General features: G+C 39.6%; 3 protein-coding genes across 4 annotated transcripts; 1 reads left to right on the top strand and 2 right to left on the bottom strand.

Annotated features, from left to right (window-relative positions):
- Nucleotides 1-1,593: 1,593 nt before the first annotated feature.
- Nucleotides 1,594-5,449, bottom strand: pnrc2 (proline-rich nuclear receptor coactivator 2). 2 transcript variants are annotated; one of them, XR_013823740.1, is made up of 3 exons: nucleotides 5,139-5,449; nucleotides 4,428-4,648; nucleotides 1,594-4,218 (listed from the first exon to the last, which is right to left on the bottom strand). XR_013823740.1 is itself a non-coding variant. In XM_079895183.1 (2 exons), the coding sequence occupies exon 2, from the start codon at nucleotides 4,195-4,197 to the stop codon at nucleotides 3,730-3,732; it is 468 nt and encodes a 155-aa protein (XP_079751309.1). In that variant the 5' UTR covers nucleotides 4,198-4,218; nucleotides 4,428-4,567; the 3' UTR covers nucleotides 1,594-3,729. The 2 variants fall into 2 exon arrangements, 1 of the variants encoding a protein (XP_079751309.1); XM_079895183.1 differs by lacking the exon at nucleotides 5,139-5,449 and having other exon boundaries at nucleotides 4,428-4,567.
- A 5,256-nt stretch (nucleotides 5,450-10,705) lies between these two features.
- Nucleotides 10,706-23,319, top strand: cnr2 (cannabinoid receptor 2). The gene is made up of 3 exons (XM_079895198.1): nucleotides 10,706-10,785; nucleotides 20,897-20,989; nucleotides 21,529-23,319. The coding sequence occupies exons 2-3, from the start codon at nucleotides 20,917-20,919 to the stop codon at nucleotides 22,605-22,607; spliced, it is 1,152 nt and encodes a 383-aa protein (XP_079751324.1). The 5' UTR covers nucleotides 10,706-10,785; nucleotides 20,897-20,916; the 3' UTR covers nucleotides 22,608-23,319.
- On the bottom strand, nucleotides 15,403-16,644 carry LOC307172672 (general transcription factor II-I repeat domain-containing protein 2A-like; the record flags this gene model as incomplete). Its single annotated transcript, XM_079895223.1, has 1 exon — nucleotides 15,403-16,644. One exon carries the CDS (start codon nucleotides 16,642-16,644, stop codon nucleotides 15,403-15,405), a length of 1,242 nt encoding a protein of 413 aa, XP_079751349.1.
- Nucleotides 23,320-23,882: the final 563 nt, after the last annotated feature.

The following is a 23,882-nucleotide window of genomic DNA, read 5'->3' as shown; positions in this document are numbered from 1 at the left end:
TGGCGTCACTTTGTAGTCAAGTCCCGGAAATAAATTTCACACGGGCGATTTAAAAAAATAAGTAAAACAATATTAACATTTAACATTAACAATAACATTTCTGGAGCAGCGTTTCACGTTTTGTTATTCAGTATAAATTATACACATTCATACCGCAAAAGTGAATTTCGAATACACAAAACTGAACTAAATAACCATATTGTGGACTATAAACGGAATAGTTTGTACAACTACTTTTAGCTAAAAAAATTCTCACTTTTCAAGCTGTATTAGGTGGTTTGAATTCCATTAAATTATTGAAAGGTTGTTGTTTCAATAAGTGACGTCTGCATCACCGAAACCAGTAACTGTAGCTCGTTGCCAGCTGATGGTGCTGTGGAAAACAAAACAGAAACCACTGCACCCAACGTTGCGCACTTTTTTTTCTCCATTTGGCAGTTAAATTAATTGTATTAAAATACGTTAAATACACCATAAGCTTTCAAGATCATTCATAATTAGGCTATGTATAATTTGAAGTAATTATAATAACTGTATTATTTATCATTTTTCTCATATCATTTTTGTGTGTAATTGGTGTTAATTCCGTGTTGCAATCGGTGTTACTCGAACAGTACGATAGAGGCTATAACCACAGAAAACGTAAGCAGTGCATAAATTGAACAATAGTGAAATTCTCCGCCGTTGAGAACTAGTAGTGTGAGATGTTCATGGTACAAACCAGTTTCTCTGTATCCTGAATTCTGTTTGTTATAAGCTTAGTCTCAAACAATTAAGTTTTTTTTAAAACGAGCTCTGAAACTAAACGGTTTGCCAACTACCAGCCATCCATTTCCTGTTTTTCTGTAACGTTAGCTGTTAAAATTACACAGTCAAACGTCGCATTTTTTATAATTTTTATGACTTCAATCTGTATTGACAAATATTTAGTCTGCCTTTTTTGTTATAGTGTAATAATAAACAAATAAATAAAATAAAAAAGTTATCCCTATGCATTGTCAAATCACTCCAAAGAATTCAAACGGACTGAAAGAACATTATTAACAGTTCGTTCGGTTAATGACACGCCATAAACCACCGTTATAAAACCATCCCAAGTGGGTTATGCGGTCTACGTGATCAGACTGAGTTCTTGGCTCAGAAACTCTAGTCCGAAGTCCATCAGAGCTGTCAGATGATCTACGTGCCCTCCTGCTTGAATTGAAAGTAGCCATCGACATTTCGCAAAACAAATATTTGTACATCACTAAAAGTAAAATAGTATCTATAGGTATTCCTTTAAGTGGAATTTATTATATTGTTCACTGTATGGTTTAGGTGAAAAGTTTCTCTAAATGTAGAAAAAATACATGAAAAACTAACATCCATTATGTTTTTGTTTACATGTTAACTCTCAGACAACAGATTTTTTTTTTTTTTTTTTTTAAACATCACACAAAGACAATATTGGGGGGGAGGGAAGGGATTTTATTTTTTTAGACAACCAAATTGAACAATCTTTTAGTATACCAATTCTTTCCAAAAGGGCTTTCAGTTTGCATTTCAAGTGACACTTACAAGGTTGGGATAAATTCAAAGCCAATTGTTCGGGACATCCAAATTTAGGAAAAGGACTTTTACACATTCTATTAAAATAATTTACTTTTTACTTTAAAAGGTTAAAATGAAATCTGGCTTTTCTGGAGGTAAATGCAGCATCATTGGCATCAAACATTGGGCCTGCGGAGGAAAGACCAATGACTTGATGCAAATGCAACACTACTTTTAAGGACTCTGGATAAAGGGCAAAATTTACTGTTTTACTATTATAACCAAGCAAAACATATAAAACAAAATTACTATTTGCATAGGCAACTCAATAACAATGTATAAAAGCCCCTTTCAATTTCCAAAAAAATTTATTCCATCTTTTTTTTACTTGCACTTAAAGCTCGTTCTGCCCCTACATGGTGCATTATACAAAATAAAAATATTATGTGCAAGATCACTGGCAACAAACTGCACAGTGCAGGGGTTTTGACGCACTATAGGCAAAATTTTCTCTTTTTTTCTTAACAAAATATTCTTCAGCATTTGAAAACAAGCCACGTCCTTAGCGTGACTTTTACATTCAGTGTTATTACTAAAAATACTTTATCTGCAGGTTTCAAACGTTCCTGCACAAATGTACAATATGCTACAACATTTTATACATTTCATTATTTACATGGCTCCATTACACACATCCAAAACTAATCAGCTTTGTTTTGTCATCTTTAAGATAGCTATTAATATCACGTTCTGCAAGAGAGGTAGTTTTTTTCCGCCACACGCATAACTAAGTGGGAAGGGGTGCTTCACATATCCACAGTTGAAAGAGCAACATTGTCTGAAACTTTTGAACACAAATGAACAGCAGTGCAAGAATAACAACAAGTGAGAAAGGGCAGTGTGTGTAAAATGCCGGCAGCCTGCCTTTTTTTTTTTTTAAACAATGTAAACATGTCCACACTGGACTTGCGCCCTATTTCTCACTTCCCCCGTGCCATAATACACACATTTCATAACATAATGCTTATAATATCAAAACACATCACAGAGCAAACAAGGCTTTGAGACAAGACCAGAGAAAACATCCGTCCTATGGTCTCGCATCATAACCATCCTCCGCATATTTGCTCTGCGATCGTTCTAAAAGTACAGCAACGTTTAAAAAATGAATTCCAAAAAATGATTTGTCAACCAAAACCTTGATATACGGTAATGCCTTACCCAATGATTTATGGCACTTGTAACCAGATCTGGTTAAGCTAAGGGGGATTTTTCCAACAGAAAATTGCTGATTATGTAGCTTTGGTAGACATTTAAAAAAAAAAAAAACACTTAGTTTTATAAGCTATAACATAAGGGATGCAAAAAGTACAAGCTTAACGCTGCAATAGAGCTTGTGAACCTTAATGAATTTCAACACCTATAGTGCAATGCGCACAGCGCCATTAAAAAAAGAAGTACAGGTGTTGAAAGCACAAGGTCCATTGTGCCACCTCATTAAGCTTGAGGTTAGTTAAATGACCTTTTCACTTAAGCTTGTCCCCCCCTTCGTATTCTGTTCGCTTAGTTCTCCCTGCAGAACGACGTCAAGTGGCTTTTACTTCCCAAAAAGCGAAATAATAATAAAAAGAGATACCTGGAAATGCAGTACGCACTATAATGCTACAAATGCTGCTGTGCTTAGCACCAAGAGGTTTCCGCCACTCCCTGCATGATTAAAACTCAAGCCGAGAGTGCGCATCAAACCTCAGCAAGCGAAAAACAGACTGCGAAATATTAGAAAGGAAATGGTGCGAGTTGTCTTGACATCTACTCCTAGACCAGGTTGAGAAGAAAAAACACTGTCACAAACAGCCATCAAAAAAAGAACAAAACAAAACAGGAGCATAACAGAGCAATGAGTTATTAGGAGGACATCCAGTTCATTTGTCATGGCGTACAGCTCCGCTAAGAGTTCTCGACCACCCCTTAAGGCCTCAATGACGTAATAACTAGTGGAGCGGTTTTCTTTAAAAAAAAAATAGGTGAAGGACATTTAGGACAAACATCTGCCCGTCAAATGCTCATCACCTTATTAAGACGCAAATCTAAAAATAGCTGTAAAATATATTACGCAGCTGAAGCATTCAAGGGGAGGGCAAAGGTCAAAGCGGAGCCTTCATTCATAGATTGGCTTAAGAGAGCAGCAGTGAGACCTTGTTATGCCTGAACCTTCAGAAGGCTCTTTAACTGAAAGGTCATCATCTCACGATGATCGCAAGCGCCAATGGGAAGAGACACCCAGTGGCTCGGGGGCTTAGGTAGAACACTTGGGGATGGGGGCTCACTGAACTTGGCTCCAGCATAGTTCTGACCACACTGAGCTGACAAAAGTTTGTTCAGGTGGGACATGGTCCCCTCCCAATTCTGATCATATGGTGTGGCAAAACGAACAGCGGCATTCTTCTTGTCTACAGACGCGGCCTGCCGCGCCTCAGGAGACCAAGAATAGCTGGTGCCCTTCTCACCCCTGCGATGGCTGAGGTGATGGGGCACCCCTAAGGCTCCTGAGGAGGCGGAATGCACCACTCCATTCTGGTCTCGACTTCTCTGCTTGCCTCTGCCAATCTGGAGGCTCTTCTTGGGCGCTGGGCGATCTGGAATGTTGTATCTCTCACCACCTCCCATACTGCTTTAAGTGGATGTCACCTAAAGATTAAAAAAAAAAACGTTGGTTAAACAAAGGGAAATAAATGCGCCCTTTAAGTACAATGTTAAAGTGTGCAAACTGGTTTTAAAACAAGCTTCAAATAATTGCCAAATGTCCCGTGTTGCTGGCTGGCAATAACAAAGGGCTACGTGCAGCGCGAGACAGCCAGCGCGTCCCCGCCCATCCCCCACTCGCTTCCTCTGCTTACCTCACTGTTGTAGAAAAGTTGAGTGCTTGGTTCTCTTCACTTTTTAATTTCTCTTCACCGATCGGGCTCCAGGTCCTCGAAGTAGTTGATCTACTTCTCGCTGCACGTCTAGGTCCAGCAAGATCTGAGGTTTTCATGTGCCAATGATGAGCGTTGTTTTGTCGTGTAACCGAGTTGAACATGAATTCACCTCGGCGCACGGTGCTCTAGAAGCCGTGAATCTAACAAAAGAAACACGATTTGTTTAATACTAAATACGAAAATCTTTCCAAAATATGTTCAATTTAGAAAGCATCTAAGTTAGCAACATTCATTTTTTCACTAATATAAAAGAGATCTCACTAAACCATTTGTTTTTGTATAACTTACGTGTAAATAATTAGGTTAAGGTCAAACATAAGACAATCTTTCATATAATTCATCGTTTAAAAATCTAAATCTCGAATATTTTGTAGATGTGGTGTTACATAAACATCTAATCTGCCTCTATTGTGTTCAAAAACAGTCGTTGTCGACGAAAAACCACACATTTCGAAATCACAAATAACTACTATAATTTTGTAACAAATACTTGAGTTTTAAACGATAAAAAAAATAAAGGTATTAGGTCATGTTTTCTGGCACCGTACCAAAACAAAAGACTCTTGAACGCAACATGGCGTCAATACCGTCGACGACTCCCTATCTTTAACTCAGTAAAAAACAACTTACCGACTTCTTCAGGCTTTGATGAAAAAGCCCTTCGTCTTCCCTTGGTCTAGTCTGCTAGCTGTAGCTGTTAATGGAGAAAATATTTCCCGATATGTGAATCTTCATAACAATCCTAGGCAACAACGGAATGGTATTATTCTCCTCCAGTTTGTCTCCGTCTAACAACAAAATGGATCCTCAACAAAGCATAAGTACTTCAGACGTGTGTTTTTCTGGCCAATCAGGGAGAAGCACTGTCGACGTTTGACCAATAGGAGCGATGTACACGCCTGTTGCCACCCTTCCTGCGTCATTGCATGTTTGTGGGGACTGGGGAATTTTGGTTTTTCCGCGTTACTGTAATAACTCGAAGCCATATAAAACGTCACATGGGTTTCTTCCGGTTAGTTTCATACAGTCTATGGTTTCATGTCAAAATGCAAACACTTAAACCTACTAATGTATGTCCATGGCATACCTTCGAAAAACACATATGGGCACAAGTTCACAACACATAGAAGTGTCTATGCTTTATGTAAAATTACGTGAACAATGAAACAGTGTTTTAATTCTTTAGATATCCAATTTTCTTAGCCTATATACAAGAGAGAACTTTTTTGAGGAAAATAAATTTTAACACAAGCCAAAAATACTTTGCTTTCAGACACTTCATGTTGTGGAAATTATCAGACGAGAACAGAATTTTGAGTTGAATTCAGGATGTTAAAATGCATAAGGCCTACTATATTAATAACCTAATAAAATAGTAGACACTTATATAGCAGGCATTACCATGATCACAGGAAAGGTGTGAGTGGGATACAGGAAATAGGCCAATTGTCTTGAAAACCAAGTAGAAACATGGCATCCTTTAAGACAGGGGTGGGGAACGTTGATCCTGGAGGGCCATTGTCCTGCAGAGTTTAGCTCCAACCCTGAAAAAAACATTTGGCTGCCTGCAACTTCAGTAATCCTGAAGACATTGATTAGCTTCAGGTGTGTTTGATTAGGGTTGGAGCTAAACTCTGCAGGACAATGGCCCTCCAGGATCAACGTTCCCCACCCCTGCTTTAAGAAGTATCACACACCACTTGCTGGCATGTGACAACATGTAGATAAAAACCTGTGAAGTGGTGTCTACTGCCAATGACAATAGGAGGGAGAGTGTTTGAAAAGCAACAGACAGAGGTGTTATTTTGGGGGTGTAGCCTAGTATCTTCATAAATCAATGAATGGAATTAGAGGGGGCATATGGGCCATTTGGTGTTCTTGAACCAAAATGTCTACTTAGATTGTTCATAGTGGTGCTATAACTGAGAATGTTCAACAGCTGTTAGAAGTTATATATTCATTTAGGCCAGATTTAGACCTTCTCTGTTGTCATATTTCCAACATTATTCTCAGGAAGTGACTTGATGTTTCATCAGAAGAGCTAAAAATGAAGCTAATCGGAGTCAAACAGAATTTAAACTATAGGCTTATTCAATATTGTCTAATTGCACAATAACTAAATGCTCATGGCTTGCTGATCAAAACTGATGATTCTCAGTGAATTTGTCACTCTTCACAACTTCTAAACATCCTTTCATGAGCCAAAATTTGTCAGACATCTCATGTTTTCTGTTCACATGTTACACAATGCTACAAAATAAATGTAGGTACGATGTGCATATTCTTTTTCTGTGTGCTACAATATTAACTTTCCCATGTAAACTTTTACCAAATGTTGAAATGTGTATCTAAAAAGCTTGTATTCGGACAAAACTGACAGTCAGTGTCAACAAAAAGTATAGGCCTAAGTATAACAAACATTTACAAGGTTGACTGCCATGGAGTAAAAAAACATCTAAACAATTTGACCATAAGCTATGGCTCATAATGACAGAAATGTTTCATTTTGGTGGCATTGGCCAATTTACTGACACAATAACTAGGTTTTGAAGCATGAATTAAATGTTTTGGGTGAGTTACTACATTTTCCAGACATAGAGTTGTGATGATACTGTATGCCTTAAAACAGATGTGACAATTGTACTTATAGTTTAGAGAATGCTAAGGCTTATTAAATAAATGAGCCAAATCGATTAAGAAAAACTGTAATTTGTAAAAACTTTTACTGAAGTGGTGGTGGTTCTAAACATGTGAAAGTTTTCAATTCTCATTTAAAATTCCCTCATCTGTAGATTAAATACTCCTGCTTTTCCCTTAAGCAAACATGTTACAGCACTTGTTTGCCATAAACCCATATTTGGTGATGGAAGTGCACACCCACTGGATGCAACCTTGGTTTACAGCTTTCCAGGGGGCTTGGCCTGAGTTTGAATCCTATGTTTGGAGAGTATCGGTTGGGAGGCTCTTATTGGTCACACACCATTTGAGAAGAGGTCAAATGACCAAAATGTGGGGAGAAACAGATGTACACAACAAGAAACAAAACACACAAAAAGATAAATTGTGTAAAGATAGATAGATAGATAGATAGATAGATAGATAGATAGATAGATAGATAGATAGATAGATAGATAGATCTATCGTCAACTGTCTGTTTACCAACATTTGGAACAACATGAGGGTGAGTAGCTAAATGATGACAGAATTTTCATTTTTGGGTGAACTATCCCTTTAAGTACAAAAAAGATTCACAAGCGCCACCTGTTGATTAAAAATAACGCTACACTCAATATTTAATAGTTAAAGGGATAGTTCACACAAAATGAAAATTAGTCCATGATTTACTCACCCTCAAGTCATCCTAGGTGTATATGACATTCTTCTTTCAGACGAATACAATCGGAGTAAAATGTCCTGGTTCATATGGAAAAGGTTTGCTAAAAACACCTGTGATTCTTATTCCAACAGAATATTGTAAAGGACATATTTGCTGCAAAAACCACATATATAAATTGCATAATATTAATGTATTTTTAATCATATATATCATATAGGTCCTACATACAACTAAAGCCATATAGATTTTCATGATGTAAAAACATAGGAAAATAATGGTAATTTAATATGAATGTCCAGCATATCTCTTAAGACATGTATAAAACAGTGCAGTTTACCAATCAGTATAAGGCTGTACTTCACTCATTCTCTTGCTCTTATCTTGTCCTAAGTGGAGCCCTATGCCTATAGTCAATCATGGTTATATACTGTAAAATCAACCTTAGATGAAACGCAACATTTAAACTATACACACACAAGCACACATTTTAATTACAAAATTATTTATTAGAGTGTATTCTACAAGATAAAGTTGCATATTTCATTTTAGATCCTGCATCACCAGATTTCATTTTTATTTGTGACAATTTCTCTAAACTTTATCACAGTACTAAGTTTAGTATACAACAGTTCTATTCTTAACCTACAAACATAAAACTTTCCTAAATGTTGATGTGATTCTTATGCATATCACCACCAGAGTTCATGTCACATATACAAAAATATATTCCAGCCAATTTTCAACATTTTAATCACTGTTCTAGAAACATATTTGACTCAACTTTGCTCATTTGCAATAATATGCAATAATATTTGTTCATAAACAACAGTCCCAGACAGTTCACAATAATGTAAATACACGGTCTCACAATGTCATTGCTGTCAACTGCTCTTCCAAATCCTGTAGGAAAATGAACAGTCCTCATAAAGGTCAGTGATATTTTGACAATACATCCTCGAACCAGCTTCTGCACAGTACAATTTCCAAATTTGCCAACTGCATATAAGTGATGTTGGTCATCAAAACATGAAATCTGCATGAAACACATATAAACAAATGACACAAAATGTGTATAAATCCTATATGACTTTAATTTGACTAGCATATAATTCAATATAAGAACTTTAAATGATTTGTATATGAATATAAGTTATTTTCTACTAATACCATACACCATTGCATACTTTTGTCATGTAAAACTCATATAAGACTTTTTACAGTATTCATAAAAATCTCCTACAAGTTGTATGTGTGCTATTTAGTATGAAAGTGGCCATAATCGGTCTGATTTTGTATAGCACATGGCTTACATGAAACACAGAAGGTAATTCTGGCCGATTTAAGTAAGGAAGATATATGGTTGCTGTATATGAACCATCCATTTTTTTTTTATATGGGCCAAGCTTTATAATGGGAGTGAATGGCCGTTTAGTGTCCATAAAAGTGCATCTATATCCATCATAAAAGTGCTCCACACGGCTCTGGGGGGTTAATAAAGGCGTTCTGAAGCGAAGCGATGAGTTTGTGTAAAAAAATATTCATATTTAACTCGTTACAAAGTAAAATTCTAGCTTCCGGCCAAACATACATACGCAGTCTACTTGGACCCAAAACGCAACTTACGCAACTTGTGACGTCGCAAGTAGCGTAGTGCGTAATGATGTGTAAATATCAGCAGTACGTTGCATTACTCGCATAAGTTGCGCTTAGACTTAAGTGAAATCCGTATGTCCGTTTGGCTGGAAGCTAGTTATTTTACTTTATAAAGTTTTAAAAATTAATATTTTTCTTACACAAACGCATCGCTTCAGAAGGCCTTTATTAACCCCCCAGAGCCGTGTGGAGCACTTTTATGATGGATAGATGCACTTTTATGGACTTCAAAACAGAACTTTCTAAGATACACAAAGTATCCAAAGAGGAAGCTGGAAGAGCCATGATGACATTTTTTAATATAACTCTGATTCGTCTGAAAGAAGAATGTCTATATTTTGAAGGTTTTTAAAGAGGGGTTTGTTTATTTATAATTTTCCTGATTTTATACAACATTTTATTCCTTAAAAAATTGTGAAAATGTATTTATTTTTGGCTGTTGACAGTATTTTCTGATTTGTGGAGTGATAAATAGAGATATCCAAAATGAAACAAGAATTTTTAACCTGACTTTATTCAATGTTCAGATTTTTGTCCTAGAAATGTATGCAAATTAGTGCATATTTAATTAGATAAAGCCTAATTTGCATATTTAAACATAACATTTCAGAAAACTTGTAATACAATTTTTTTTTTACCCTATTCACCTGGGGTGTCTTGCCTTAAAGGTATCACAGACAAATATTTATTTTTCCGTGGGTATATCTATATTCGATTACACTTTGCGTTGTTATCCCTCACAACATGTGCCTCTAAAGCCTTCCAGAATAATCATTTACAGAAATGGAAAGCATACAAATTGGGACAGTTGCAGTGAGAGGTAACCGACATTTTTTCTCTACCATCTGCTCGCAAGATAAATTACATTTTTAATTATTGTGAAATAGGTCATCATCAACATGAGGAAGCTGTGGCAAAAGAGAAATGTTTCTGCCTTTATTACGCGATTTTCATCTTGTGGTGATGAGACACAAAAAGCTTCCTCTTTGGATACTTTGTGTATCTTAGAGAGTAACGGCTTTGGTACTTTCCATCTGTTGCTTTTCTTTGCTCAGTAAGGTGTCATGGTCACTTTAGTCTCTGAAACCTGCATCTCTGGTCATATATGATAAATAGGCTACATCCACAGTTCATAACAGCTGTCTGGAAGGATACTGAAATCTTGGTTCTCTATTTCTCTCATTGGGGGTGTGGCATATGATTTCGTGTTGTAATCAGAGGCAAACTGCAGAAAGAACAGAAAGACAGTAACTGGACTCAATACCCTACCAACAGCAAAACACAAAGGTAAGAACCAGTTCATTTGATTAATGTGTAGGCTATGCCAAAATCCTGTGTGAACTGAAACAACTCTAATGGGTAAAAGGAGCTGCAGTTTTTTTCTTGCCCTTATTTGTAAGACGTATGTAAATAGAATTGTTATTAATTCACTCAAAAATGAAAATTTTGTCATCATTTATTTACTGACCCTTAAGTTGTTCCAAACCTGTATGAGTTCCTCTCTTCTGTTGAACACAAAAGAAGATATTTTAAAGAATGTTGGTAACCAGACAGTTGATGGCACCCATTGACTTCCATCGTATGTTTTTTTCCTTTTGGATGTCAATGGGATCCATCAACTGTCTGGTTACCAACATTCTTTAAAATATTTTATTTTGTGTTCAGCAGAAGAAAGAAACTCATACAGGTTTGTAACAACTTGAGGGTCAGTCAGTAAGTAATGGCACATTTTTTCATTTAGGGTCTATCCCTTTAAGATCTTCTTACATTTCACTTGTGTGAGATTGTGAAAGCTTTAACCTGAGGATGTGGGTTTTTGTTTTCTCCTACATTTTATTGCCAACAGTATATGTTGACTCAGTGTTTAAGTTTTCAGATGTCTTTCATAAGGTGATTTGTACAGTCCTTTGTCTTATTTTGGTCAGTTCAAATCAATAGCGCTTTTTACAATACACATTATTCTAAAGCACCTTTACAGAAATGAGAAAAGAAGATAAAGGAAAAGAAAAATCATTTAAAGGGGTCATAAAATGCCATTTTTGTACAAGCTAATATGATTCTTTAGGGTCTAAATTAAAAGTTTGTAATATACTTTTATAATATAAGAAAACACTCATTTTACCTGGTCAAAACAGCTCTGTTTTCAGCACGCCGTTTAAGTGCATGTGTCTTTAAATCAGGGGAGCCCAACCTTTTTTGAACAAAGATCTACTTTTAGATTTATCAGTGTGCCGAGATCTACCAGTCCAAACGGAAAGCCAGTCGCTACTCACAGCGCATCTGCAAATTTAATATGCACAAAACAAACAGAAAAGTAGCTCTAATCCATATATAATAAATCTGTTGTGAATCAGAAGGCAGAGACAGATCCATTTGCAACAATTTATTAAACAGAAACTCCAGGCAAAGGTCAATATCTGCATAGACAGTTTCAGGGATCAAACAGGCGAGTCGAGAACCAGGCTGGAGGTCAGAGGCAGGCAGCAGAACAATCAGAATCAGGCTGGAGGTCAGTAGGCAGGCAGCAGAACAATCAGAATCAGGCTTTGGGTCAGTAGGCAGGCAGCAGAACAATCAGAATCAGGCTTTGGGTCAGTAGGCAGGCAGCAGAACAATCAGAATCAGGCTTTGGGTCAGTAGGCAGGCAGCAGAACAATCAGAATCCAGAATCAGGCTTTGGGTCAGTAGGCAGGCAGCAGAACAATCAGAATCAGGCTTTGGGTCAGTAGGCAGGCAGCAGAACAATCAGAATCCAGAATCAGGCTTTGGGTCAGTAGGCAGGCAGCAGAACAATCAGAATCCAGAATCAGGCTTTGGGTCAGTAGGCAGGCAGCAGAACAATCAGAATCAGGCTGGAGGTCAGAGGCAGGCAGCAGAACAATCAGAATCAGGCTTTGGGTCAGTAGGCAGGCAGCAGAACAATCAGAATCCAGAATCAGGCTTTGGGTCAGTAGGCAGGCAGCAGAACAATCAGAATCAGGCTTTGGGTCAGTAGGCAGGCAGCAGAACAATCAGAAACAGGCTTTGGGTCAGTAGGCAGGCAGCAGAACAATCAGAAACAGGCTTTGGGTCAGTAGGCAGGCAGCAGAACAATCAGAAACAGGCTTTGGGTCAGTAGGCAGGCAGCAGAACAATCAGAATCAGGCTTTGGGTCAGTAGGCAGGCAGCAGAACAATCAGAATCCAGAATCAGGCTTTGGGTCAGTAGGCAGGCAGCAGAACAATCAGAAACAGGCTTTGGGTCAGTAGGCAGGCAGCAGAACAATCAGAATCAGGCTTTGGGTCAGTAGGCAGGCAGCAGAACAATCAGAAACAGGCTTTGGGTCAGTAGGCAGGCAGCAGAACAATCAGAAACAGGCTTTGGGTCAGTAGGCAGGCAGCAGAACAATCAGAATCAGGCTTTGGGTCAGTAGGCAGGCAGCAGAACAATCAGAAACAGGCTTTGGGTCAGTAGGCAGGCAGCATAACAATCAGAAACAGGCTTTGGGTCAGTAGGCAGGCAGCAGAACAATCAGAATCAGGCTTTGGGTCAGTAGGCAGGCAGCAGAACAATCAGAATCAGGCTTTGGGTCAGTAGGCAGGCAGCAGAACAATCAGAATCCAGAAACAGGCTTTGGGTCAGTAGGCAGGCAGCAGAACAATCAGAAACAGGCTTTGGGTCAGTAGGCAGGCAGCAGAACAATCAGAATCAGGCTTTGGGTCAGTAGGCAGGCAGCAGAACAATCAGAAACAGGCTTTGGGTCAGTAGGCAGGCAGCAGAACAATCAGAATCAGGCTTTGGGTCAGTAGGCAGGCAGCAGAACAATCAGAAACAGGCTTTGGGTCAGTAGGCAGGCAGCAGAACAATCAGAAACAGGCTTTGGGTCAGTAGGCAGGCAGCAGAACAATCAGAAACAGGCTTTGGGTCAGTAGGCAGGCTTTGGGTCAGTAGGCTGGCAGCAGAACAATCAGAAACAGGCTTTGGGTCAGTAGGCAGGCAGCAGAACAATCAGAATCAGGCTGGAGGTCAGAGGCAGGCAGCAGAACAATCAGAATCAGGCTTTGGGTCAGTAGGCAGGCAGCAGAACAATCAGAATCCAGAATCAGGCTTTGGGTCAGTAGGCAGGCAGCAGAACAATCAGAATCAGGCTTTGGGTCAGTAGGCAGGCAGCAGAACAATCAGAATCCAGAATCAGGCTTTGGGTCAGTAGGCAGGCAGCAGAACAATCAGAATCCAGAATCAGGCTTTGGGTCAGTAGGCAGGCAGCAGAACAATCAGAATCAGGCTGGAGGTCAGAGGCAGGCAGCAGAACAATCAGAATCAGGCTTTGGGTCAGTAGGCAGGCAGCAGAACAATCAGAATCCAGAATCAGGCTTTGGGTCAGTAGGCAGGCAGCAGAACAATCAGAATCAGGCTTTGGGTCAGTAGGCAGGCAGCAGAACAATCAGAAACAGGCTTTGGGTCAGTAGGCAGGCAGCAGAACAATCAGAAACAGGCTTTGGGTCAGTAGGCAGGCAGCAGAACAATCAGAATCAGGCTTTGGGTCAGTAGGCAGGCAGCAGAACAATCAGAAACAGGCTTTGGGTCAGTAGGCAGGCAGCAGAACAATCAGAAACAGGCTTTGGGTCAGTAGGCAGGCAGCAGAACAATCAGAATCAGGCTTTGGGTCAGTAGGCAGGCAGCAGAACAATCAGAAACAGGCTTTGGGTCAGTAGGCAGGCAGCATAACAATCAGAAACAGGCTTTGGGTCAGTAGGCAGGCAGCAGAACAATCAGAATCAGGCTTTGGGTCAGTAGGCAGGCAGCAGAACAATCAGGCTTTGGGTCAGTAGGCAGGCAGCAGAACAATCAGAATCAGGTTGGAGGTCAGTAGGCAGGCAGCAGAACAATCAGAATCAGGCTTTGGGTCAGTAGGCAGGCAGCAGAACAATCAGAAACAGGCTTTGGGTCAGTAGGCAGGCAGCAGAACAATCAGAAACAGGCTTTGGGTCAGTAGGCAGGCAGCAGAACAATCAGAAACAGGCTTTGGGTCAGTAGGCAGGCAGCAGAACAATCAGAATCAGGCTTTGGGTCAGTAGGCAGGCAGCAGAACAATCAGAAACAGGCTTTGGGTCAGTAGGCAGGCAGCAGAACAATCAGAAACAGGCTTTGGGTCAGTAGGCAGGCAGCAGAACAATCAGAAACAGGCTTTGGGTCAGTAGGCAGGCAGCAGAACAATCAGAAACAGGCTTTGGGTCAGTAGGCAGGCAGCAGAACAATCAGAAACAGGCTTTGGGTCAGTAGGCAGGCAGTAGAACAATCAGAAACAGGCTTTGGGTCAGTAGGCAGGCAGCAGAACAATCAGAATCAGGTTGGAGGTCAGTAGGCAGGCAGCAGAACAATCAGAATCAGGTTGGAGGTCAGTAGGCAGGCAGCAGAACAATCAGAAACAGGCTTTGGGTCAGTAGGCAGGCAGCAGAACAATCAGAATCAGGTTGGAGGTCAGTAGGCAGGCAGCAGAACAATCAGAATCAGGTTGGAGGTCAGTAGGCAGGCAGCAGAACAATCAGAAACAGGCTTTGGGTCAGTAGGCAGGCAGCAGAACAATCAGAAACAGGCTTTGGGTCAGTAGGCAGGCAGCAGAACAATCAGAATCAGGCTTTGGGTCAGTAGGCAGGCAGCAGAACAATCAGAAACAGGCTTTGGGTCAGTAGGCAGGCAGCAGAACAATCAGAAACAGGCTTTGGGTCAGTAGGCAGGCAGCAGAACAATCAGAAACAGGCTTTGGGTCAGTAGGCAGGCTTTGGGTCAGTAGGCAGGCAGCAGAACAATCAGAAACAGGCTTTGGGTCAGTAGGCAGGCAGCAGAACAATCAGAATCAGGCTTTGGGTCAGTAGGCAGGCAGCAGAACAATCAGAAACAGGCTTTGGGTCAGTAGGCAGGTCCTTAGTGGGACCTCTGGCACTGGGAGGAGGCAGCTAGTTTCTCGTAGTCAGGGCAGTAAGAGCTGGTTGCAAGCCTTAAGCAGGCCAGAAGGTGGTCATCAGTCATTGTAGATCTGTACTTTGACTTGATGATTTTCATGTGAGAGAAAGCACACTCACACAAGTAGGTTGACCCGAAAAGTGCTGTCAAGTTGAAAGCACATTTTCTGAGGTTGTGATAATTTTGTTCAGTCAGTAAGTACCAGAACTCTCCATTCATGTCAGATGTTGCCCTGGATTTGATCTCAATGTCATTTTGCAGTGTGAGGATCTCATTCTCAACAGCAGTGTTATCTAAGTGGAACAGTGATACAATTTTGGAGGCAACACAATCCACATCAATACTTGGACCAAATGGAAAACACAGATAGCTGGCAACAGGCTCGATGGATCCAAAATCTGTAAAGCGCCTCTCAAATTCTAACAAGATGCTCTGAACTTGCTCCTCAAAACGTGCACTGTCAAGCTGCACAAAGTCTTTGCCCTGACGCTGAAGTTCTGCCTGCATGTGAGGAAAGTTCCGTAGGTCATAGCGTTGCAGCCTATTTGAAAGCAGTTGTAGCTTGCTTTTAAATGTGTTTACTGCACTGATCATGTTGATTACATGTTTGTCTTTACCCTGCAGCTCTAAATTAAAACCATTCAGCAGGTCAGTGAGATCTGTCAGGAACGCTAAATCCAATAGCCACTGGTAGTCCTCTAGCTGGGCATATTCTGCATGTTTCGAAAGCTTCAGAAAATCTTTGATTTCAGGCAACAACTCTGAGAATCTCGCTAAAAATTTACCTCTACTCAGCCATCTAACATCTGTGTGCAGCAACAGGTCTGTGTGTTCTGCACCGGTCTCCTCCAAATGAGCACGGAATAACCTTCTCTGTAGACTCCTGGCCCGAACGGAGCACACAATCTTCATTGCAACATCCATCACTTCTTTCATGTTTAAAATCTTACTACATAATGCCTGCTGGTGGATTATACAGTGGTAATTAAGGAAGTCCGGGAAATATTCACTCTGTTTGCACAATGCAATGAATCCGCTGGTACGGCCCACCATTGCTGGAGCACCGTCCGTTGTGATAGAGATGAGTTTGAAGAGGGGCAATTGGGTCTTGTTGACAAATTCCATGAAAGCTTGGAAAATATCTTCGCCTCTTGTGTGTCCTTTCAATGGTAAAATGGTGAGCAGCTCTTCTTTTGCACCCATGTCTCCAAAAACCATTCTAATGAAAACACATAGTTGTGCCACATCAACAACATCAGTTGACTCGTCGAATTGAAGAGAAAAACATTTGCACTGTTCAACATCCTTCCTTAACTGCTCCTCGATATCCTCTGCCATTCCCTCACATCGCCGTGTAACAGTGCCACGGGATAATTGCACATCCTTAATGGCAGCTATGATGTCACTTTTATTCTTAAAGTCACCAAAAAGTGCGTCTGCAGCCTCAACAAACGCTTCTTTCACAACTTCGCCGTCCTTGAAAGACTTCTTGTGTTTTGCAAGAACATGACTGACACGATAAGATGCTATAGTTGCAGCCTTACCCTTGGTGTTTGGCCTGGTAAAAATTGACTGCTGTGCTGCTAACTGCCCCTTCAATTCCCGGACTTTTCGGGTGCGTAGAGCTGATTTAGCCGGGAAATCTGCATCATAGCTTTTGTGCACGGTCTTGAAATGCCGCTCCAAATTGCCCTTCTTCGGTAAGGCCACACTTGAATTACAAATAAGACAGATGGACTTCGAATTTGAATAAACAAAAAAGTAATCCTCTTCCCAGTCAGAATGAAAATGATAAGTTTTCGGTTTTTTGGCTTCTGCCATAGTTGTGTTTTATTTTTCTGACGTCGCGACTCTCAACGTCTCCATAGTAACAGTGAGTAGTGGCGCGAATGAGGTGAACGTCGGGAGCTCGCATATCTGAAGAGCCGACTCTTTTTAAAAAAAATATAGCCTATAGAAATTAAACAATTATGTAATAATGAAATATTGAATAATCTTATTTAAAATAATAGTGTGTGTTCATGCTAGTTATAATCCTAGAGTGCTGGTTATAACAATAAAGAAGAGAGAAAAAGAGGGACCAGTTTAATCCTTTCAGTTATTTATATTTCTGAATATTTATTATTTTTTTATTTAATATGGGTTCTATTATATTATTGTTTTGAATGTTGTTTCTATACATTAAAAAGACGTCATTTAAATGGAAAGGTTTAGTATTTTTTTGTAACAAATCAAGGCATTTAAAAAAAATGGTTAGACATTGTGAGTATGATTTCGTTTAACAATTTAATTAGAATTGTTTTCACACCTATCATAGTCAAAGTCATAGTTAAAACATTTATTTTTTTAAAGAGCCGTTTGTCACCCAAAAGAGCCGGTTCTTTTCAGTGAGCTGAGTCAACGAGTCGGAATGCCAGCGAGTCCCTACTAATAATGTAACGTGCCTAGCTAAAATCCTGGCTGAATTCAGATTAGCTCCTAACATAGCCTACTACTCTTGCTATTTCTGACATGTATTTGAAATAGTATGAGTATGTTAGTATGCGATTTCGAATTCAGCCCATAATTTCTTCGCTGTTATTTTTTTCATAAATCAATGCTATTGGTCAAACTTTATGTCTGTCAGTGAATTTCAGTGAATTTTACAAATAGTTAACAACCAATGAAAAGCATTAAAACAGCTTGTGTTAAATCTTGTTACTTGTTACTTATTAAATCTTGTTACGCCCGCCTTAAACTGTGATTAAGGCGGGCGTACACGGTGCGAGTTCGGACACTCGGGAGGTCGTGAGATATTGCACACGTTGCGAGTCAGTTTAACTGATAATCGCGTCAAAGCAGCTGGTACACGGCACGACTGTCCTGCACGAATTTTATCCCGAGCCGGCAGCAATCACGTGAGCTTTCGCGTTAAACACAGAGACCGTCAATGTTGCATGATGCAGGCAAAGCTCCAGATAGAAAAATGACAGAAATGTGTGTGCAAATGATTTGCTGAAAAGCAGAGAACAGTAGCGTTCTTTTCAACATAAAAACTTAAAAGAGAGAGAGAGATAGGTGTGTCTCTGTGTGTGTGTGTGTGTGTGTGTGTGACAGTGTATGCGCACGCTGTATGGTTGCTGCCACTGAGGTATAGCCCCATCGACGTGGTTGTATGATTTGGCAATAGGGGACAGCTGGTGAAAATCGGGCCGACTCCCCGAAATTTTTTTTAAAACATGTTTAAAAATTATCGGGAGGTCGAGGTGCTCATAACATGCTCAGCTCGGCTCGTCGGCTCGTAATTCCTCTCACACGCTGCGAGCATCACCGATTCCACTCGATTTCTCCCTAGTGAAAAAAATGCTCTGCGAGCTCGTAAAAACGGCAAAAATCGCACCATGTACGTCCGCCTGGCTGTCAAGCAAAACCTCACAGCTCATAGCTCCTCTTAGCTCCGCCCCTCCTCCTTCGGCCAGCGCATAGCTGAACGTAATCAGTGATCTTGTAAGATTAAATAAATATATATTTTTATATAAGTACAGCGTTTTCTTTACTCAAGAAATACTATGTCTATAAAGGTTAATATTTTATGTTTTTGAGGTCTGAGACGCAGGAGCGGTGAAGAGAGAGAAAGGGCAAACCAGAGTACAATATACTCTCGCGATCGACTGGAAAGCAGTCCGCGATCGACAGGTCGACCGCGATCGACTGGTTGGGCACCCTTGCTTTAAATGATAATGAGCTTTGCTCACCCCGCCCCTCTGTTCTGTGCGTACACCGTTTGTAATAATAACACAATAACCATAACGCGTTGTTCATTATAAACGTGGGATTATGAATTATATTGAGAACGTCGACTACATAGAAAACATGCCGTAATGTACCCTGAGTGTAAACCTTAGACGCACTCATCTGCGTGCAGCAAGGTTTGCAAATTTGTAAAGATTAATATAAATATTAATATAAAGGTTAATAAAACATTACACTCACTTCTTGTGGAGGTTCAGCAGGAACACGTTGGTACCGATCCGTTTTTTCTCGTTTGTAAAGCTGTCTGGTGTGAAATGATTTGCCAAACATGAAAGCACAGTTGATCGTGGGGAATCCCCGTGAGGGAATCCCCGCGTCAATCCCTTGGGCATATCCCTTCAAAAACAAAACTCAGCCACTGCGTCTTCAACAGTTCGGATTTAGGAACATCAAAATGACTGCTGTGTTCCTTATTAGACCGAAGAACAGAACACCACAATCGCAGACGCCATTCTGCTCATAGACAGCGCTCCAGTGAGGGTATCAACAATGACGTGCGGACTATGATGACAGACAGCTCGCTCACGAGCGAGGGCGGGTCTGTGTTGAAACGCTGCTGTCAATCACCAATCGTGGGCGGGGCGTCGATTTTGTGACGTCACAAAATCGAACGGCTTGATTTCAGAGAGGGTAAAACATATAAGAAGGTTTAAAAAAAAAAACACTGGATGGATTTTTATCATTTTATGATGGTTGTGTACAGGCACTGCCAACACACATTTCAGTACAATCAACTTGTAAAAGTGCATGTACCATTATATGACCCCTTTAATCCACAGTGAGCCACCAAAGGTGAAAGTGGCTATAGAAAAAACTTACAAGAATATTTAAGTAGTCTAAATGAGGAAGACATTTTGGGAGGAACAAAGACGCTGCGGGAAAGCCCTTCTATTAGAGCTAACATGAGAAGTGGCTTTAACCGACACATTATCTGACATTTCCAGAAATTTTAAGAACACAGAAGATAAAATTAGATGGTATGGAGCTAATGCGCCTTGGATGAAAAAGTAGGATAAAGAAGAAAAATATATTAGTGCCTTTTGTAAGGAAAGGATGGATAAGGTAATCGTGGAAGGAGGGAACAATGAAATGAGAGCAGACTATTTAATTTACTATGTACCTAAACAGATTAGTCTTCATTGTATAGTTAAACCAAGAGCATGTGTGTGCTTTCTTGACTTTGCTTGTAAGGCTATTCCATGAGCCACATAGAAAAATACTCTATCTCCTTGTGAAAATACTCTATCTCCTAGTGATACTAGTGAAAATATGGTTGGTTATTATGGTTCATTAACATGGAATCAAACAATAACACTCATAGTTTTGCTTCATTTGTCCATCCTTCTCTTGTAATAAATCTGCATGGTCTTTTGGCCAGCAGAGGGCAATATGTAACTCTAATCTATTGAACAGCTTTAGATCACAGTGAGTGGTTTATAGACATGTGGGACAGGCGGATTATTTCACATTATGAAATATAACATCACTTCTCTTCCAAATCTAAGCCATTCAGCCTGAATAATGTCGTTTTATTTATAGAATGCATTAGCCTAATAAAAATGTTGCTTGGAGACATGTTTGACTTTAAATGAGTGTTTTATCCCTCTTAATCATGTCAAACTCCAAAATCAAAGTTTCATGATTCATCATTTACTTTTAATAGATCAATTCTGTCCTGGGGAAATGGAGAGTGAATTGGAACAAGAAGCTACAACTGTGCTTTATTTAAATGAAAGTACAAACATTTCAACCACAGGTATAGTTTCTCATTCAGATTTTCTATGGTCTGTCTGTGATCATGACATGTCTTTCTAAGTTGTGTTGTGATCATTTTACTAGTCATTTTTAAGGATTTGAGGTCAGTAAAGGACAAATAATTTCAGAAAATAAATAAATAAACAACCGCATCATGGCTTCCACAAAATTATTAAGCAGCACAACTCTTTTCAGCGTTGATTATGTTTCTCGAGCACCAAATCAGCTGAAGGATCATGTGACACGGAAGACTGGAGTAATGGCCTTTATCATCATAGAAATAAATTACATCTTAAATAAAAAAAAATAAAAATGAGTTATTTTAAATTGTAATAATATTTCACAATATTACTGTATTTACAAATAAACACAGTCTTGGTGAGTATAAGAGACCAAACATTAAAAAAATCTTACTGACCCCAAATATTTGAATGTATTTAGAATAATCCTTTTTGTTAAAATATTAACATTTTTATCATATTAATTGTTTATCTTAAAAAAGTGATTATTTTGAATCATTTTGTTCCTGAATTGTTGCAGATGCGAGCTTGTGCAACAGCCTGAAGTGCTACATGGTCCTGAGCACACCAGAGAAGACGGCAATTGGCTCGATTTGCTTTCTAGCTGGTCCTGTGACTTTCCTGGAGAACATTTTGGTCCTGGTGGTCATTGCAAGCTCCGCCACTCTGCGCGGACGGCCATCATACCTGTTCATCAGCAGCTTGGCACTGGCTGACACTTTTGCCAGCTGTTTCTTCACCATCAGTTTTCTAAATTTCCATCTTTACAGTAAAGACGACGGCGCTAATAACTATCTGTTCAAGCTGGGTGGCGTCACAATGGCCTTCACAGGCTCTGTGGGAAGTCTATTGCTGACAGCACTGGACCGTTATCTCTGCATCTACCAGGCTTCCAATTACAAGGTGCTATTGACATGCACAAGGGCCAAGCTCGCTATAGTATTATTATGGTGTGTAACGATTATAATTTCATTCCTTCCTCTGATGGGTTGGAGGTGCACAACCTGGTTGGATCCTCCGTGTTCCCGTCTTTTCCCTTATGTGGATCATCACTACCTGGCCTTCTGGACGGGCCTGCAACTGGTGGTGCTCTTCCTCATCACAGTGGCTTATGCCCTCATCCTGTTGAAAGCAAACCGGCATGAAGCAGCCATGAGTGGACCAAAGTGTGGAAGGTCGAGCATAAAAGGACAGGCTCGAATGCGAATGGACATTCAGCTCGCACGTACCTTCAGTCTGATCCTCCTAATCCTCGCGGTTTGTTGGCTGCCTGTCCTGTCCTTTATGATGGTGGATGTCATGGTGATCCTTACAGATAAACAACAGCGAATGTTTGCTTTCTGTAGCACGCTTTGCTTGGTGAACTCGTGTGTAAACCCGCTCCTATACGCTCTACGCTGTCGAGACCTAAGGGGAGAACTGTTGGCACTGTTCAAAAGTTGCATGGCATGCAGGGAACATACTTTGGGAAACACATATAGCATAAGAAATGAAAATAGTTTGGGCAAAAAGAGCAAGGATCAGGCAGTCAGCGATAGTAATCCAGATACTATTTCCGAGAGTGTAGACAACCAGCAAAACAGCATACACATTTCATAAAGTTTTATTTATTTATAAAATATTTTGTTCATTATTTTCATCCATTTTGCTGGTCAGAAGCTGAAATATTCCACAAAATGTAGTTCTTCTTCATCATAGTAGGCCTTGCAGTTACATTGTTTCGTGATAAGAATTTGCAGGATATCATGTAAAGTTTGGAACATAAGTTGGCATACTTATAAGAACTTTAACATGAGCAAAACATGCTTATAAATTAAAGGAACATACAAGGTTAGTGCGTAGTAATGTGGCTATTGTGATCAGTTTTTGATGTATAATACTGTTTCTCCTTTCAGGAGTGCAATTATCTACTTAAGAACTCAGAACAGGTGAATCACTTGCTACATTTTGTCCCAAACATAAAATATGCCAATATATATATAGATTACACTGTGAAACAAAATACCTTCAGCATTATTGATGACTACAGGCAAAAACTTCACCTCCCCTTTTGGATCGATTGTACATGCTTTGTAGCACTACATTCTGTAATACCCATTTTTTGTCTTTATCACAGTTCTTGGCTGTATGTCTTACTATATTACAACGATAATTGTTATGATACACTAAGTACATTATTTTATGTTGCTTTGGTAAGAAAGAGTCTGCTAATAATGCAAAATCCAATGTTAGTGTAATCTTCTATTGACTTTTAAGGTCTTTTGCACTATTAGAATTGTATGTTCAATAAAATACTGTATGGCATAACTATAAATTACTGTTACATTGTTTAAGAAACCATACACGTCAATCTGACCAAATCATTGACCGATACATCATTAAAAACACATTTTCCTGAATATTATTAACCCTTTTGATGAAATAGCACAGTTTGAGGATCTTTAGATAATTGTATACATGTAATCAATTAGGCCTACATTATAAGCTTCCAAAATGTTTTACATTTAACTGTATTTCCATTGGATTAAGTCAAAATTGACAAATGTTGGGATATAAAAGTGTGTGATATTCATATGGTGTATGTAATATTCAAATACCTCACACTGTGTTCAGAGAGACAGTGAGGAAATTATTCCCTCATGATTTGAAAGACTACTTTGATGGCAAACACAAACAAACACCAACATGCAAATCCTCCAGAAATATGGTCTTTGGCCAAATAAACTCAATAAATATTGATCAGAGTCATATGATTGTAAGGCACCAATAAGGATTAAGCTGTTGGAGGAGTGGAAAGGTTGAAAAGGTTTTTTTTTCTTAGAATGAAATCCAAATACTAATCCAATAACTAACCCAAAATAAACTGAAAGAGTT

Source organism: Squalius cephalus (genome assembly GCF_949319135.1).
Source record: "Squalius cephalus genome assembly, chromosome: 15".
Taxonomy (NCBI): Eukaryota; Metazoa; Chordata; class Actinopteri; order Cypriniformes; family Leuciscidae; genus Squalius; species Squalius cephalus.
This window is presented reverse-complemented; position numbering and strand designations above follow the sequence as displayed.